Raw genomic sequence first — 17233 nt, 5'->3', positions numbered from 1 at the left:
AGTGGATGAGGCTTCGGCAACATTTGCTCTACAAGACACACAGACATTTCTACCCACTTTGGGGGAGGGGAGGAAGTGCATCTTATAGACTGAAAAATACGATATTTTCTTCCAAAGATGTTTGTTTAATCTGGAGAATGCCCTATCTAGCAGTTGTATCTAGCAATTTTGGGGGATATAGTGTTAACTCAGTATGTTGATGTTGAGTATAGTTCCATGCTATACTGTAGCAGTCTCATTTGTCTGATTTTCCAAAGGGTTTACTTTGAAATTTCCAACAAAAGGCCCAGCTTTTTTTGAAATAAGCCCCTTACTTTTTGAAGAGATCACTTGCATTTATACAATATATCAAAACATTAACTAACCAACTACTCTGTAGTAATAACTATTCTAAAGGAAAGTCAGAACTGACATGAGGAAGGGGGAAAAGTTTTTCTTGTGATTCCTTCCTTCCTTTTATAAATAGAGATACTTTTAGATGAAATCTGTAGACCACAGAAAATAGAAAAATGTTAAAGTCTCTTGTTTTTAGCCTACCAAGCCTTGGAGAATTTGGGAAGATTATTTTATTTTGTGTTATTGTTTGATTTGATTTTAATATTGCCTACTATGAAAAATTACAATTATCATCCTTCCCTGATTGGTGTATTATCTCATAAAACTATTTAATTTGGATCTCTGCTGTGGTGTGTGAAGTTGGTGCCCAGAATGCCCTCATAGGCATGGCCTATTTCCTACCGGAATGAAACCCTGTCCTCTGGCTGAGGGGGGAGATTAAAGAGTCAAAACTGACGCCAGGGAGACTAATTGCCATTGCTGTATGCTTTTATGCAATGCCACTAAACAATTCCCCTTTAGAAAGGTTGGCGGTAAACTCTCAGACTTTAAGAGAGCCTGGGGATTAGATGCTTAGCCATCACCAATGGCTTAAGTAAATGCCTTGACCGAGCATCTCTTTTGCCGTCAAAGCCTCTTAACAATAAAAGAAAATTCCTGGGTTTCTAAGTTGGTATGAAATCTGATGTTGAGCAGATCCTATATTGCTTGTTGTCCCACAAATCCCTCCTCAAATCAGCTATTAGCCATCCCTGTACATTTTAAATGTGTGGTAACTAACTTTCTAAAAGATGAAAATAATGTGGGTTTCTTTTATTTATTTATTTTCAGAGAAGCTGGACATGGACCTTGCTGCAGAGATCCTTTTTGTGAAAGATAGCAAAGGTCGACTAGATTCTCTAACTACCGTTCTTGGGCAAGAAATAGATCGTTTTAATGGTCTTCTCAGTCTGCTAAGGGTATGAAAACATACATTTCTTAATTGATGGAATAAATTCTGGTGTTATGATTGGGATTTAAATCAAAATGTTTGACTAATGTATTCTATCATTCTTCCAATACTCCCAGAAAAAGTAAATAGATTGGAAAGCAAATTCTCTCCAAAAGCGATAGTGATTAAGAAATATGAAAGAAAAATGATAGGGAGGGGGAGGGGAGAGGGAGGGAGGGAGGGAGGGAGAGAGAGAGAGAGAGAGAGAAATAAATAGATGAGATAGATAGATAGATAGATAGATAGATAGATAGATAGATAGATGATAGATAGATAGATAGATAGATAGATAGATAGATGATGATAGATAGATAGATAGATAGATAGATAGATAGATAGATAGATAGATAGATAGATAGATAGATAGATGATAGATAGATAGATGATAGATGATAAAAGATAGATAGATAGATAGATAGATAGATAGATAGATAGATAGATAGATAGATGATAGATAGATGATAGATGGATAGATGGATAGATAGATGATAGATAGATGATAGATAGATGCAGATAGATAGATAGATAGATAGATAGATAGATAGATAGATAGATAGATAGATATAGAACATGTAAGACTGAGTGTTGCTAAATAATACCTGTGATATCATTGGGATTTAGCAAGCCTAGTTTGGGTGGTTTATCTGTGTTATTCAATACAATACAACAGCAGAGTTGGAAGGGACCTTGGAGGTCTTCTAGTCCAAACCCCTGCCTAGGCAGGAAACCCTGTACCATTTCAGACAAATGACTATCCAACATCTTCTTAAAGACTTCCAGTGTTGGGGCATTCACAACTTCTGGAGGCAAGCTGTTCCACTGATTAATTGTTCTAACTGTCAGGAAATGTCTCCTCAGTTCTAAGTTGCTTCTCTCCTTGATTAGTTTCCACCCATTGCTTCTTGTTCTACCCTCAGGCGCCTTGGAGAATAGTTTGACTCCCTCTTCTTTGTGGCAACCCCTGAGATATTGGAACGCTGCTATCATGTTTCCCCTAGTCCTTCTTTCTATTAAACTAGACATACCCAGTTCCTGCAACCGTTCTTCATATGTTTTAGTCTCCAGTCCCCTAATCATCTTTGTTGCTCTTCTCTGCACTCTTTCTAGAGTCTCCGCATCTTTTCTACATCGTGGCGACCAAAACTGAATGCAGTATTCCAAGTGTGGCCTTACCAAGGCATTATATAGTGGTATTAACACATCACATGATCATCATTCTATCCCTCTGTTTTTACTATATATGGCATTACAGAGAATCCTCAACCTAATTAATGACCCAATGACTTAATTTTGTGCTTAGTCTTTGACTAATGATCACATGATCAAAATATGGGTGCTTGGCAACCAGCAGGGATTTTCAATGGCTACAGCCTCCTAAGATCATGTGATTGTTATTGCAACCTTCCCAGCTGACTTTCAATTAGCAAAGGCAAAGGGGGGGGGGGGTGTATTCCTTAACAACCATGGGACATATTTAACAACTGTCATGATTTGCTTAATAACAACAGCAAAAAGGCTTTGAAATCAGGCATAATTCACTTAACTGCCATGTTTAGCACTGGAAGTTCTGGTCCCAATTGTTATCATAAATTGAGGACTACTTTAATTTATATACTACTTTTTTTACAGTGGTGCTTTTTCAACAGGCAACTTGACTTTTGTTTTTCTTTGAAGACATTTTATTTCTCATCCAAGTAGCTTCTTCAGCTCTGACTGGATGGTGGGGAATGGGAGGATTTATATTCTTTGCAGACAGCTGGTCATTTGCATTCTTTTAGTGAGTCATTGAGGCCACCTGGAGGTTTATCTGTGTCCTCAGTTTCACTGAGTAGTGCAAATGGGTGTGGAGCCTCCTTGGAACTGCTGAAAGGACTGTGTTGCAGACTGGAGATAGATGATGTCATATTCCTTTCCCTTGGTTGAGAGAGGGCTGTTCAATTTTTACATAGATGGGCTCTTTGATCCTGTCTTTCAAACCAGTGGTCCTCTCTGTCCAAAATGTGGATTTTGCTGTCTTCAATTCAACTTTGAACAGTTGCTAAACAAATAGTTGTACCTCAAGAACAGTGACGTGAGCTGAGGTTTATGGCTGGTGAGGCACTGACACAGTGGTGGGTTTCAAATATTTTTAGACTTGTGGACTTCAGAATTCCACAGCCAGGCATGCTCAGTTCCGATTTAAAATGACAGCATTTGTTTTTCTCCTTTGCGAAATAAGTTTCCTTTTTTCATTTTCATTTTCTTCTCCCTTCCCCTCCTTCCTCCCTCTCTCCCTTCCTCCCCCTCTCTCAAACACACACACACACACACACACACACACACACACAGAAGTTGGATTGGACTATCTCTCCTACCCCCTTCCCTCTCTCACTCACTCTCAAACAAACACACACACACAAAAGTTGGATTGGATATCTTTTCCAGTGGCTTGAAAGCAGCTCCTCTGCCATCCCCCCCATTCCCCTGCTGCCTTCCCCAAACACCTCCACCATTGCAAATGCAGTCTACTGTCTGGGTGGGAAATGCCTGGAATGCAATAAAGGCCACCCACTCACCTCCTGCTGGCAGGCTGGGGTGAGAGGAGAGGCAGAGAAGCCGGAGGGGAGCCGATCCGAGCCTTCCAAAAGAAAGAGGCTGGGGGAAAGTGTGTGTGCTACAGCATGGCTCTTTGCCTGGCTTCTGTGGATGACTCTGCTTAACTGTTTAAAAAAGCCTATAAAAAAGCGCCCTCTACTATGAGGCAGGAGAACTGCGTGCCTCACCTACGTCAGGAATTTTTAGGCTTTTAACCCTTGTTTAACTCTGCTTGAGTGATCATAAAACGCCTAAAGTCAGACTAGAGGAGGCATGCAGTTCTCCTGCCTCATAGTAGAGGGTGCTTTTTAGAGGTTTTTTTTAACAGTTAAGCAGAGTCATCCACCGTGAGGCAGCAACTAGCTCAGCTTTTTCTTTATACATTTTTTTTTCTTTTCATGATGAAAGCGGTGAGGCTATGCCTCACTTTCCTCACCTGACTGCATGTCACTGATCAAGAACTATCTATAGCTTAAATCCACTAATTTAAAATTTTTGCTACAAAATTCAGGATGCCTTTCTTGAGTATAATTGGGAATTTCAAGGACCTTCACTTCAGTTGTATTCATAGAGTTGTGGCTGCTGCAGCATAGCTATATAGTATAGTCAGTTACAGTCATGTGATCATGATTTGCAATACTCTGCCAGCTTCCCACAACAAAGTCATTTGGAAAGTGAACAGGAAGTCAAAAGCCCCTCCCACTCCTACTGCAGCATGAAATAATTTCTGGCTAATGAAGATTGATAAAGCTGCATGGGAGAAATGTTGCTTTCATAGAATGCAAGAATATCAACATCATTGGAAAGAATGCATTAACCTTGTAGGACGAGAGTGACAAATCAGGAAAACAGTTCCAGGAATTATCTCACTATTTTCACAGGCATATACTTTTACTGACAGAAAAAATTTCATCCTTATTTCTCAGAACATTGGTCACACCATGATTGTTTTCCTGGATTCCTTCCATTGAAAGAGGTTAAGACACAATAGTTGCATTTTTGTCTTTTCAAACAAATATGGTAGATAGTTTCCATTTGTTTGTGAATCTGGTATAAAAACTGTTGGGGAAAACAGATGAAGCAGATACAGTGTATTACTGCTAAACTCCTTATTACAATTAGGCAAGGGTGCTCGTAAGAATGTGCTGGAAGATGTGAAAGCAACCTGCATATGTTGTATAGACAACTTCAGAAAATATTGCTGCAGCACCGCTAAGATTTTATCAGTGGTTTTCCTTTCTACCGCTCCATTTTGTAGGGCCATTAGATCAGTGTTTCTCAACTTAGCAAGTTGAGGATGAGTGGACTTCAATGAGCCCCAGTGGCACAGTGGTTAGAATGCTGTATTGCAGGCTACTTCTGCTGACCGCTGGCTGCCTGCAATTTGGCAGTTCAAATCTCACCAGGCTCAAAGTTGACTCAGCCTTCCATCCTTCTGAGGTGGGTAAAATGAAGACCTCAATTGTTGGGGGCAATATGCTGACTCTGTAAACCGCTTAGAGAGGGCTATAAAGCACTGTAAAGCGGTATATAAGTCTTAAGTGCTATTGCTATTCCCAGAATTCCCTGGCCAACATGAATTGAAGTCCACTCATCTTAAAGTTGATAAGGTTGAGAAACACTGCATAAAATTGAAGCTAACATGAGAGCGAGAGAGTTGGCAATACAACTGCCTTGGGAAGATATAATTGCAGTTATCTTCTTCTCCTCTCCACAAAAGATTAATGCCTAGTATTGTTATTCAACTTTCAGAACTCTCTACAAACACTCAACAAAGCCATTGCAGGGTTTGTAGTAATGTCCGAAGAAATGGAGAGAGTGTACCACAGCTTTCTTAACAATCAGGTTCCAGGCCTCTGGGCCAATGCCGCATACCCATCTCTGAAACCTTTGGGGGCCTGGGTGAAAGACCTTGTGCTCAGGACAAGCTTCATAGATGTAAGTAGAAATGCTGTGCATAGGTGTACACTGTACTAATGGTTTATAACTGTAATGGCAAGCATATGGCATGCAGAGCCATCTCTCTGGGCATGTGAGCCGCCACTGTTGCTCTTCTGGGTTCCGGCGTGCCGTCCTGCTGGTCTTCATGCATGTGAGAACACTGGAAACTGGAAGAGCAGCTGCGCCGTGTGGCTGCTCTCCCAATTTCCAGCGCGCACATGCGCACTAGCCACCTGGTCTTCTGGTTTCTGGCATGCACGTGCACGCGAAGACCCGCTGGCTGGTGCGCATGCGCATGCCAGAAACTGGAAGATTATCTTCCTGGCGTGCGCATGCACACTGGCCAGCTGGTCTTTGCACACACGTGGGCAGCAGAAACCAGAAGGCCAGGTGGCTGGTGCACATGCACACGCCAGAAACCAGAAGATGTGTACCGGGCAGCTGCTCTTCTGGTTTCTGGCACATGCGTGTGTGTGCTCCCGTTAATCCCGACATTTGGTGCTGAAAAGGTTAGCCAACACTGGTCTATAATTGATGTTATGTTTCAGGTGTAAGGGGTTTTAGGACAGTTAAAAAAGGATGTAACCCAAGTTCATTCTTCAGCTTTCTTGTCCCCCTCCCAAGAAAAGGTTGAGCGCATCAATGACCTATTTATTAGGAGTTGACTCCAGCTTCCAGAATTCCCAGGGCTTGCTGGGGAATTGAAGTCCACTCATCTTAAAATAGCTACGGTTGAGAAATACTGCATGACATCATTTATTGTTTTGGCATAAAAGATAAAATGTGAGGTAAATTCGTGTAAACACAGGCCAGTGAGCACCTGTGAAATATGTATACAAACCAGAATGCATTAGCATACCAAACTGCAATTTGCAACTCAAAAATGTGCACAGAAAAAAACATATCTAAAAGAATGTGCATATTAAGTTTGTGTGTCAGGAGGAAAAAAAGTCATACAATCCCTGAAAGAAAAATTAATTCAGGGAAGCTGAAACTGTTGAAATGGTTAAAAATGAAGGTCAGAGGCACCATTATTAGGAAACAAGTGGGGACAAGAAACACTTTAAAGGGGGGAGGAATTAAAAACCGTGCCAAATGCTTGCCTTTCTCTTTATTACAAGTTGGCTTCTGTCTTGTTTAAATTAATATGCCAAATATGACTTGCAGCAAATAAACTAATGAGAAAACGCTTGGCAGAATGAAGGTAATATTCCCTATTCTTGGCATGGAGAAGGGAGAGTAATGGCATTATTGCTTTCCCTAAATGGTTTAGCTGATTATTTGCAAAAAGGATACAGTTTTGTCATCAAAAAATAACAGTGGGATTTTATGTACCTTGGTAATTCCACAAAGCATCTTTGTTGCTATGGCTTGATAATATATTGCCATCCGTTGTTGGACTTACCACTTCTCTAAGATAATTATGCCGTATGATTATGATATTTGAAATAATATGCGGCTGGTGTGCTGTATATACAAACGGAGTCCATCAGCATTTATGCAGGTATTCTGATCCACAGACCCTCAACCATGCATCAGAACCATCCTTGTCTTGTTAACTTCAAACATGATGCAAAGTACTCATGGTTATTTTGACTGAGTTCCAATCTTAAACCAGTCAGGAAGATTGGGAGTAAAGGAAAGAGTTGGTTTGTCTTCCCACTGAACACTCAAAATGGTTATGGGCAAAAACTAAGGCAGATGCTAAGAGTGGCTCCGCACCTCCTCCAGCTTCTGATTTGTGTGATAGAAGCCCTGAGCTTCGTTCTGCCTGGGAGAATATTGTCATCCTGCAGCACCGAAGATTTCCTGGATTAGGACCAAAAGGAACGCAGCCATATCCATTTAGATGGAGAAGTAAAACCCTGGCAAACCCAGTTCAGTTGCCTTTCTCTGCAAATAAAATGACAGCAATCCGTTGTTTAATAAGTTAAATGGAATGTCAGATTTTATGCATAATATATATCAACTGTTTTGGGTTTTTTCCCCCCAGTTCTGGCTCAAAAGAGGTCAACCTAAATCATTTTGGATTTCTGGCTTCTTTTTTCCACAAGGATTTTTGACAGGTAAACATTCATGAATGTCTCTGTCTCTGATGTCACCTGTGTATGTTCTAAATGGTAGCACACCCACAAAAGGATTGGAAAACTAGTTGCTCAGCTGGTTGTCTCGCTTTTGGTTTCAGATGCTCAGAATAGCCTGCCAAGCCACTTTATTGTTCGCTGATTGATTGGGATCAGATTCACAAGGCCATTGTTTCCGTTTCCCAATCCCCTTCAAACCATTTTTAAATTGGCTGCAGACTTCTCTTCGCTGCTGCCGCTAGCTTCTAAAAACCAAGAGGGTGTCATGAGAATCAGACACTCTTCTTCCACCAGCTGATCAGTGAGAAAAAGTCAGTGTCCTGCTCTGCAGGGCCTGACGCCTCCCCAACCCCTTTGTGGTTGAATCTGCGCAAAAAGGAAATAAAGGTTATTAAAAGGGGGAAGCTGTAAAGCCACCGAATTAGTATCCTGAAAGCATGTTGCTCATTGTGCCGATGAGAGGATAACATGCCAATAAATTTGGAGCCAACAGTTTTCCTAAATAATTCTAGTTCCGTATTGCTGCTATAACTGGATTGAAGAAGAGCAGGGGCGAAAAAGATGCAAATAGTGTACTGAAGGTAATATTGAAATCATGGGCTGTATAGCTCATTTCATTTCAAAAGAGTATCCAGAAAAGAAGGCATCTGAAGCAGCATTTTTATCAAATGCTGTTTTAGGCAAGAGATGATGTAGAGCAGACTTTCCTACTTCTCAATTTTGAAAATAAATTCACAGTCAGAAGCAGTTTGCTAACATAAACATGCAGTGCTCATTATATGAATCTTGCACATCAATTCCAGTTAACCATGTTTCTGTAGTTCTAAGATCTGGTAGCAAAACATCCTACAAAACCATATGTACTTATAATGTATTGCCTACTCCAAGATAGAAGAAGTCTAGAATAAGTGAAAAGCATCTCAAGTGGATTGGAAAATATAGGTGTTAAATAAGCACTCTGCAATACAATAGAAATCATGCACTGCCTGACTTTCAAAAGAGAGGTACTAGGAAGCTTTTCCCCCCTTATGTTATTATTTTGAATTAACAAATGTAATAAAAATAATAAATAAAACGAGAGTATGGTACTCACAAGTAAGCCAATACATTAGGGCCATAATAATTGTTCAAAATATAGTTTCCATTTTCTTTGTTTTAAACAGATGACTTAGAACAGTGGGGTAGTATAATAAAGCAGTGCTGTATAAAAAGGTTTTTATGATATTGAAGATTACATTATGAATTGGACTTTGCCAAGAAAGATTGTAAATATAGAACAAATTTCTGAGTTTGTGTGAGGGCAAATTGAATTCCAATTACTGTGCATTTTTAATGGTTCTTTGATGACTGGTTATTTGTTCTTAAAAAGAGAACCAGGCCCTTTTTTTATTTCTCAGGAACTCTTCAGAATCATGCTCGAAAATATAACTTACCAATTGATGAGCTTAGTTTTAGTTACAACGTCATTCCTGCCTACAGAGACCAAACACAAGTATCAGAAGCTGCGAAACTGTGCCACTTTGGCAATGAATTACCAATGGATGAAAAGGTATTTATAAATATATAACTGCAATGACTATCCAGCCACAAAGAAGGACAATCTTGAATTCACATGAAATATCTTTATATAAAACCATCATGTTTATCTTGTACTATGGTCGATTTCTGATACTTTGCTGTATTTCAAGAATATGTACCTGAGTAAGGTAGGAACTTGATAGTGCTCGTGAATGATAAGCTCAGCTTTGACTCCCACCTTCCATCTTATTTTTTTTCAGTTGCCTTCTCCTGAGGACGGGGTGCTGGTTCATGGCATGTTTATGGATGCCAGTCGTTGGGATGACGACGAAATGGTTATAGAAGATGCTTTACCTCGACAAATGAACCCAATGCTTCCAGTAATTCATTTTGAGCCACATCAAAATTATGAACCCCCCCTGTCGCTGTATCATGCGCCCCTCTACAAAACTGGAGCTAGAGCAGGAACTCTGTCCACCACGGGTAATTATTTTTTAATATCAACTTGGCAAATATACCTGAATGACAGCCTAGGAAAAGACTTTTATTCAACCCCCAAATAACAGTCTTCCAAGTGATGCTTTGAGGGGGCTTCCTGGAACAGGTGTCTCAAAGAATCCCCCATCTAACTCAAGGGTGCAAGAGATCGCAAGGAACCAATGATTCAGGCTGAAGAACAGCTTGATAAAAGGCCAGAGGCCAGAAAGTAAAGGCCTGACGTGATATTTTTATGTTTAAAAAAATGCAGGGAAATCGTCTATGTTACCAAAGTCCCACTCTTGAAATTTTCCACATTGATAGTATTTACAAGGGTTTTCAAAATGTTGTACTTGGAATAAGTCCTGCTTCTGAAACAGATCCTGGGAGTAGGTAAATCCTTCCTAAAAATCATGTACTTATCCTTTTTTTAAAATCTGGAAGCTGGTACAAAAAATGCAGAATCAAGTTCTTTGGATAGTTATCAGATTTCTTTTCCTTAAAAAGGATGTATGCTTTGTTGTAAGAGTTCTTCCTCTTTGCAAATGGCTCACAGAATAAGAGTGCAGATTGCCTTCCTGTTTTTCGGTGAACTTGCTTCTGGGAATGTGGCAAGTGGGGGTGATGCCACGTGAGTCCATGAATGTGGGCCGATATTCCAGCTTCCTGACACTAGTATCATAGATACTTCCCTAGAATTATGAATGAGAAAGTGGAAATGAAAAACTTCAGGTAATTTGAATACGGTGGTGGCGAGTATGTTGGGGGCATTCTATTCCATTGAAGCTGGACAGTACATAAGGATGTGACATCTGTTGCTAACTTCTGTTTCAGCTCAGCTCAAAAGCGAGTAGCACAGATGAAAAACCCTCACAGATTGTTTGGCTGTTTGTTTTGCTGGTTTCCTTAAGCTTGCTTCCTTTCTTACACTACTGGTAGTAGAAACATACTGCAGAAATCGTTCATAGGGCTAGTATGTCATATGAACTAAAAGCCTTCTTTGATGAAAGTATTAGATAATCTTACAACACTGATGGTTATTTATGGCCAGCTCAACAGACCCAAGTTCTGACTGCGTTGTTGCCCCTTTCAGCTGAATTCCCTATCAGTAGTGAAGAAAAAACAAATTAGCAGAATTGTAGAATTTCAATTAATAAATAAATTCCTCTAAATGGCTTGGTTGTTTTAAACTTCTTTAGTTATAACCCTGTCTTCCAACTCATAGTGTTCTCACGTAGCATGTTCATTTTCACCTGTTTCCACAAGGATTTATTGTCACATCTGATCCAGACTGGGATCTTTATGCAGCCCTAGAGATGAACTTTAGGGCAACTGGTCATGTTTCTGCTGCCAGTGGTGTAATAAAGGAAGCAAGCATATGGAAACCAGCAATAAAGAAACAGAGGCTTAGAAATAACTTCATTCGAACCATGTAGTTGTTTTAAAGTAATTCGTTAAACATTAATGCATTCCTTCTGCATTGTTTGCACTGTGTCCATTGTCTCTCGTTATCACCAAAAGAAAATATTATAAAGAAAATGGTTTGATCTCATGGTCTCATAATATATAGCAGAGCCAGACAACTCAGGGCCCTTGTTTGCTGCCATCAGATTAGAATTTGTCTTTAATTTTAATTTTAATTTTTGGAGCCAAAGAAATCTTCATTTTTAATTATGGTTTTATGGAATGGTTTTTATTTCCTGGAATGGTGGAAGCATAATTTTCAAGCATTACAGTTTAGTGTGCTTGTGTGCCATGTTTAAGCACATGGCAAGTCTTTTCTTGTGATTCACCATAATCAAAGTATCTGAGGAATAATGTCACACTAACCCAAAATATACATGCAGGTCTCTGATTTATGGTGCCTACATTTTGAAACTACCTAAGTACATTAAGGTACACTTTGCCAAAAGAGTTTTGCAAATATAGACTTGTTCCCCTTCTAGAAAAGCTAGCCTATTCCACAGCTGCACACAAGTTGACTCAATTCATTGGGAATCCTAGGCCTCCAATGGGCTGCATGCAGATCCCAAAGCTTCCAAGGCAGTCTGGCAGACTTTTTCTACCCCTAGTTCCTGCTGTCACCTTCACATGCCCTCCTGTCAGCAGTCATCAGATCAGCAGGAGAACTCAGGCAAGCGTGATACTGCATTGAGGAAGAAAGTATTAGTTCTTTCCTCCTAATAAGATAAAAAAGAGGTTTTCTGTTCATGTGTGCACACTTTTCCAAACTTGCATGCCAACTGCTTAGCATCAGCAGCATACCAATGCCCAAAGGTTGCCCACCTCTCTCAACCAAATATAATGACCACGTTCTACTGTTTTCTTTCTTCTAGATCTTAGTCTGAGGTTGTTTTTTTTGGGGGGGGGGTCGACAGCTTAGGAACATAGTGAGTTTGAAACACTAACAATTTTCTTTTTTGTAATTAGGTCATTCTACCAATTTTGTGGTTACCGTCTTACTTCCTTCAAAAAGATCAAGCGACTACTGGATATCTAAAGGATCTGCATTACTTTGCCAGCTAAATGAATAACCAGCAGGGTAGGGTTTCTGTCTACTAGCAAGACCTTGGCATCATGCTGAGACTCTATTCCAGGTGGGGAACAGTAACACTCCATCACTGTCATGCCTATGGAAATAGATCCCTGTATAAACACATTGTCAGAAAGCCATACTTCTCTTCAATTTCATTTTTTAAAGTGCATTACATTTTATCAACACGTTGGAATCAATATTCACTTTTCATTTCTCTCAATTCCTTTGCATGTATTCACTGGCAGATCACCTGGATTTTTGCAACAGTAATACAGGTGTTTTAAAAAATGTCCACAGAAAGTGCATGTTTTGTATCAAGTTAACTTATTGTGAATCTTATCCTTTTAGTCTTTATATTTCATTTTCTTTGTAAATGTGATTTGATTATAAAAGAAGATCCTTTAAAAAAAAACACCAATGGTTTTGGTCGATTCTGTTTTATCTGTAAAACGCTGTAAGTCCTTCCTCAGTTTCTCTCAAACCTTCCACGTGAAATAATTATTGGGGAAAGATATCATCACAACAATTTGGCAGCTTGCAAACAGTTGGAAAATTTTACACTGTACACTTCCAAGAGTTGATGGGTACAAATTGTGATCTTGGGTGAGTTTAATGTATGATGTGATTATTTGCATTTGGCAAATTACTATCTATTTCAATCCTGGTGACTTAGAATGAACAATTCCTCTATTCATTAAGCATGTTGTCTAATGGGGCGGAAAGCTAGATTAACGACATCTTTCTGTGATCTTACAGGCTACTTAGACTCTTGAATCTTTTTATTCTATAGAAAAAAAACCTTTGGAATTGTTTTCTATAGAAGGTAAAAACTACAAGGAGTCATGACCAGCTTTTAATGTGCAGTTAGGTGTGAAGGGAATGTGTATTCCATTCAAAGCAATATTGTGCATAAAAACTTAACCTTGCTTTGACATGCATTAATTTTGCTCATCTCACTGTATCTCCAATTTCTATCAATAGTTGTCAGTAATAAGTGAAACATGTGCTGCATTCCATGCACATCTGGGGTTGCGGTATAGATTAATTGTAAGAGAATGAAAATCAATATGGTTGGTGCAATTTAAGGACATTGGAGATGTTCAGACATAAATTCAAAGACAAAGATAATAAGTGTGCAGCCGCAGCACACAAGTTAGGGAAAGGGCGTAATTTATGTAATAGAAAAACAGAATATTCAACAATGAAAACATTTTTAACTTATTAGAAAAAAGTATTGCATTGACTTCACATTGTTATCAAGTGGAAAATGTTTCAGATTATCACAGTGATAATAAAAGCTAAAACTTGCCATTTATTTGGCAAACAGCAACTCACAGCATAATTCAATACATTACTGGAGATGAAATCTGTGTTAAACAACAATGCCAAACAAAAATATTGAAAACGATACATTTAGCGAAGATCATGTTTCTAGGAAGAATTTACCAATGCAGCAACATGTTCGCTAGTGTTTCCTAGTAGCACATATAGGTTCTATTTACTCAGTAAAGTGTATGCTGTGTATCTGATTTCTTGTCTAATATTATTGGTGATTATGATCACAAGTATAGGGAGAAGACACTATTTGAAACAAATAACAAGAACCGATTCTGTATCTAGAATATCTAACACTGGGGAGACGTTGGAATTTGAAACACATGCCGACTTCTTTTTTAAATACTGAATTCAGCATAGAAAGTCTTTATTTCCATTTGAAATCTCATTGTTCTTCAAAACTAATGGCATCATTTTGTCATTTCCAATTACACTGGGGCATTCTTTTATTCATTTTGGAGAGGCTTATGTAAAATCTTTTGTAACAGCTTCAATAAAATTTGGAGCGGACATGAGAATTGTAAGTGTGCAGATGATGGCAAAAAGTGAAAATGCCACAAGGCATAATCTGTCTATGACAGCAGCTGCAAACTTCCATTCACTGCAGACCTCTTCCCCTTCATCCTGTTTCCGGAAACGGGCCGCAATGAACTGAACTTCCTCCAGGATTTTCACAATCACTGGGATAGTGTCCATTAAAACTTTTCTCTGAGTGCTGTCGTTATCTTCAGGCGAAGAGCTCTGGTCCTTTCCGCCCTTGGTGTCTATCTCATTAATCTGTGGGCAGCAGGGGTTTTCCATGGCATGGTAGCTGTAAATCATGTTGCCATTGCTAGAATGATGTCCTGGTAAGATGTTCATTTCTACACTGCTGACACTGGACTGGTGCCTTGAGTGGCCGTATCTGCAAGAGAGAGGCCTGATGTTCTCCCCTGGTTTTTTCATTCTGAGAAACCAAGCACACCAGTTCAGCAAGACGATACGGACCTGAAAAAAGACAGAAACGCTCAGTGCCCTTCATGGAGGTCTTGTGAATGATTGCACAAAAGAGAGCAATCCGGTTCACAAAGGATATTGCCGTTTGGTAAATTGCTATATGAAGCATAACTGCTCATTACAAAGATCTTGGACAAAATCATTTTTCAATTATCTGCTTCCTCCAGCCCTTCCTTTAGCCTTAAGCTGTTCATCTGGAAAGGGGGGGGGAGGATGCTTCTCAGATATTTTCACAAAATCGCTTTTTTATTCTTGCCACAGAAACAGATTCTTTCTTAAAGATACCTATAATCCTTCATAATAAGGCTTATAGGTAGCTTTAGGAAGAATTTGATTGCTCCCAAGAAATTAACATTTGCCAAGAATCCAATCACTGGAAAGTTGCATTTATTGAAGTCAAAGAAATTTAATTTGATTGAAAGCGATTGCTAAGCCTGCTAAATGTAATGAATGGGAAAAGGCCAACTGCTATTTTGACACAACCAGTCTGAACTTTCTCATTTATTTCTTTTATCATTTCCTATTTTACTATAATTGTTGGGCAGAAAAATCCCTAAGAATTTTGAATCAGCTTCAGACCTGAGAAGGGTGTCACTCCTGTACAGGTAGCGCTCGACTTATGACCACAATTGGGACATCATAACTCTGAATGGTAGTTAAACCAATGGTTGTAAGCCAAGTATTTGTTTTATTGAAAAATACTCAGCAAAGTATCTAATTCAAAGTCTGTTGTAACTGGGGATTTAGTTGGGTAGCTTTTAGATAAACTAGTATCTCTGCTACTGAGAATACTCAAAACAGTTCTTGAACTTTATGAAAATACCTGCAAGGTGGAAAACAATCGTACAGCTAAAGAACATGTCTTCGAGCTATTATTCAGGTTCCTGCAACAAGCAGATCTCAGAGTATTATGTAGTAGAAATGTAAAGGAATAAGACTAGCACTTCTGCCATGCAATGTTTTATTATACCACAATGTTTAGCCCCAAGACACCAATGGAGCCTTTTTAATAAGTTAAAGGAAGAAATAATATGCTCCTGATGATGAATATTTAATGTTTAAAAATTACATTTTAGAATGTTTACATGTGGAGGGAATTTTACAGTGGAGGAGGGGCAAATGTGCAATACCATATGTGTATTATTCCAAAAAGGTATACATGAGAAAGAAAGGGGGAGGTGGGACTTCAGAAAGTGCTATTGATGATCGTGAAATGCCAAGATTAAGGAAAAACATTTCTTTTCCTGCTTTAAGTTGACCATAGCTGATTCTAAGCAAAGTCGGGTCTGGTTATTACTCAAATGAAACTCATCGGGATATTTAAAACTGTAGATTAAAAAAGTCAAGAAAACACTTCAAAAGAAGGTAATGGACAAAAAAAAAACCCTACATGTTTTTGTTCTCACAACTCATGTTGTGAGAAAGTTGAACTGAATTCAGAGGTGCATGCTTTTAGAAGAACAGAAGCTATAGCTTGTGATTAGGTGGCTGTTTTTAAAGAAATGGGCCAAAGTTCAAGTGCAACTAATACTTATGCTGATAAATCTGATGTTTTATTAATTACAAAGTGGGACTTTTGTTGGAAACCAATTTTTTTTGCTACTGATCTTTTGATATAGATGCTTCTGTAAATTAAAAAATATTTTTTTCAAGATGGAAAGTAACTGCAAAAGGGTCCACATGATTATAACCTTAAGAATTGAAGCGGAGATGCACAGTGTGCGAACTAGAACCTCACAGGTCCAAACGGGAGATTCCACAGAAGGTCATGAAGAAGAACAGGTGATAGATGCAGTAGTGCCAAGTAAAATAACATAGGAAGAAGAAGCATCAGAAACTGGAGAAGTGCTAGGGCCTGAAGGAAGAAGTTGACTGGATGAAGAAAATAAAGATCAAAGTACCACCAGTGGTAGTAGGAACACTTGGGATTGTGGCATCTAAACAGGAAGAGTGGCTCCAACAGATCCCAGGAAGAGCATCGGAGCTTTCTGTCCAAAGGAGTGTAGTGCTAGGAACAGCTAAGATATTGCACAAACCCTCAAACTCCCAGGCCTCTGGTAGAGGACCCACGATTGAGGAAGAGACAAATCACCCATAAAGGTGAGTTAGAAGTCTGTGTGTGTGTGTGTGTGTGTGAGAGAGAGAGAGAGAGAGAGAGAGACTGTTCTGTATTCTTGTTTTCATTTAATTTTAAAATCGCTTTTCCTTATTTTTACTTTTGTCTGTACTAAAAGAAATAAAAATACTTTTTTGAAAAAGCCGAAAGAAAAGATGAAAGGTCTCCTGCTTGGTCAGTCATAAATCCTGCAGGCTCAGCATAACCCAATGTGAGGAGAGGATGTAAGAATTAGTATCCTATCCTTAAAATCATCTGTTCTTTCTAGCATCATCTAAGTGATGAAATATAAAAGATATAGCAGTTTATGAAGGCTGATTTGTAGTGGT

At 39.0% G+C, this 17233-nt stretch overlaps 2 protein-coding genes across 2 annotated transcripts in view; one reads left to right on the top strand and one right to left on the bottom strand.

Annotated features, from left to right (window-relative positions):
• The window catches only part of DNAH6 (dynein axonemal heavy chain 6), a 206828-nt gene extending 194341 nt beyond the window's left edge, over nucleotides 1-12487 (top strand). Inside the window, exons 72-77 of the mRNA XM_081944223.1 lie at nucleotides 1168-1295; nucleotides 5654-5839; nucleotides 7836-7908; nucleotides 9324-9475; nucleotides 9705-9927; nucleotides 12352-12487. Of these exons, the coding sequence (XP_081800349.1) occupies nucleotides 1168-1295; nucleotides 5654-5839; nucleotides 7836-7908; nucleotides 9324-9475; nucleotides 9705-9927; nucleotides 12352-12455 (866 nt within the window). The 3' untranslated portion in view covers nucleotides 12456-12487. The remainder of the gene's footprint in view (nucleotides 1-1167; nucleotides 1296-5653; nucleotides 5840-7835; nucleotides 7909-9323; nucleotides 9476-9704; nucleotides 9928-12351) is intronic.
• A 1770-nt stretch (nucleotides 12488-14257) lies between these two features.
• Nucleotides 14258-17233, bottom strand: part of LOC309387608 (neuronal acetylcholine receptor subunit alpha-7-like) — a gene marked incomplete at its 3' end in the record, with an annotated part of 113522 nt that continues 110546 nt past the window's right edge. Inside the window, exon 10 of the mRNA XM_081944224.1 lies at nucleotides 14258-14779. Coding sequence (XP_081800350.1) covers nucleotides 14258-14779 — 522 coding nt within the window. The remainder of the gene's footprint in view (nucleotides 14780-17233) is intronic.

The sequence above is a fragment of the Natrix helvetica genome (assembly GCF_964273705.1).
Source record: "Natrix helvetica genome assembly, chromosome: 2".
Classification (NCBI taxonomy): Eukaryota; Metazoa; Chordata; class Lepidosauria; order Squamata; family Natricidae; genus Natrix; species Natrix helvetica.
Note: the sequence above shows the minus strand (reverse complement) of the source record. Positions and strands in the feature narration are given on the sequence as shown.